The sequence below is a fragment of the Kogia breviceps genome, chromosome 3 (genome assembly GCF_026419965.1).
Source record: "Kogia breviceps isolate mKogBre1 chromosome 3, mKogBre1 haplotype 1, whole genome shotgun sequence".
Taxonomy (NCBI): domain Eukaryota; kingdom Metazoa; phylum Chordata; class Mammalia; order Artiodactyla; family Physeteridae; genus Kogia; species Kogia breviceps.
In genome coordinates this window covers 75951974-75953183 of record NC_081312.1, presented here as the reverse complement: position 1 = coordinate 75953183, position 1210 = coordinate 75951974, and the positions used below count along the sequence as shown (strand labels likewise).

The 1210-nt window shown below is 47.0% G+C and overlaps 1 gene segment (V, D, J or C); it reads left to right on the top strand.

The window, feature by feature from the left end:
- The first annotated feature begins 411 nt into the window (after positions 1–411).
- Positions 412–768, top strand: LOC136793889 (T cell receptor alpha variable 12-2-like). The segment is given in 1 exon segment: positions 412–768. A coding segment is annotated over 1 exon segment (357 nt).
- Positions 769–1210: the final 442 nt, after the last annotated feature.

The following is a 1210-nucleotide window of genomic DNA, read 5'->3' as shown; positions in this document are numbered from 1 at the left end:
CGGTGGTGTAGCAGGGGTGGTGAAAAGAACCTCTTTTTCTCACTGGTAGAACACATTCTTTTTATGATTTCTAAGGCAGAAGTTTCGAATCACATTTTGGGGGTGTTTAAAATTTGAATCCTCAGTGAACCCACGGAAGAAAAAATGATAAAATCCTCAGGAATTTTACTAGTGATCCTGTGGCTTCAGTTAACGTGTGAGTTTGGGGCATTTCTATGGGAACATAAAGTAAAATATTTGGAGTCATTCTCTATTGTAGGCCCAAGGCTAGAAACATGAATGTTATTTCCCTTAAATGAGGGAAGGTAGAGGTGGGAGTCCTGTGAAAAGATAACTTAAATTCTGCAGAGGAAGCATCCATTACCCAGCCAGTCTTCTTCGACTGACCATTCGTTGTCTCTTTGCACAGGGATGAGGAGCCAGCAGAAGGGAGTGGAGCAGAGCCCCGCATCTCTGCATGTTCCAGAGGGAGCCAACGCCTCTCTCAACTGCACTTATACTGACAGATCTTCTCAGTACTTCTTCTGGTATAGACAGTACCCCAGCAAAGGCCCTGTGTTGCTCCTGTACGGAGTGTTGAATAATGACAAAGAGGAAGGAAGATTGACAGCGCAGGTCAGTAAAGCCAACCAGTATGTCTCCCTGCTCATCAGAGACTCGCAGCCCAGCGACTCAGCCACCTACCTCTGTGCGCTGAGCACACAGTGCTCCCCAGGCACCTGCAGTCTGTACCCAAACCTGATGGGGCCCCAGCAATGCCTGATGTAGAGCTTAGGCTGCAGGGCACAGAAATTCTGTTTGCTTTCTAAATGAAAATGAGAATTAAGAGTTAACAGAGGGAAATATTTTTATAATTCTGAAAATAATTGACCCTAAAGGGAAATTAAAGACACAATTTGGTTTGAAGGACTGTTTGAAATACTTTCCAGTCTTCTCTTTGTACTTTTTTTTTTTTTTTTTTTTTGCGGTTCGCAGGCCTCTCACTGTTGTGGCCTCTCCCGATGGGGAGCACAGGCTCCGGACGCTTAGTCTCAGTGGCCATGGCTCACGGGCCCAGCCGCTCGGCGGCATGTGGGATCTTCCCGGACCGGGGCAGGAACCCGTGTCCCCTGCATCGGCAGGTTGACTCTCAATCACTGCGCCACCAGGGAAGCCCATATGTTACCATTTTTGAGTAAGGCTGAGTAGAACTCAAAGTTCCTTGCTTGAG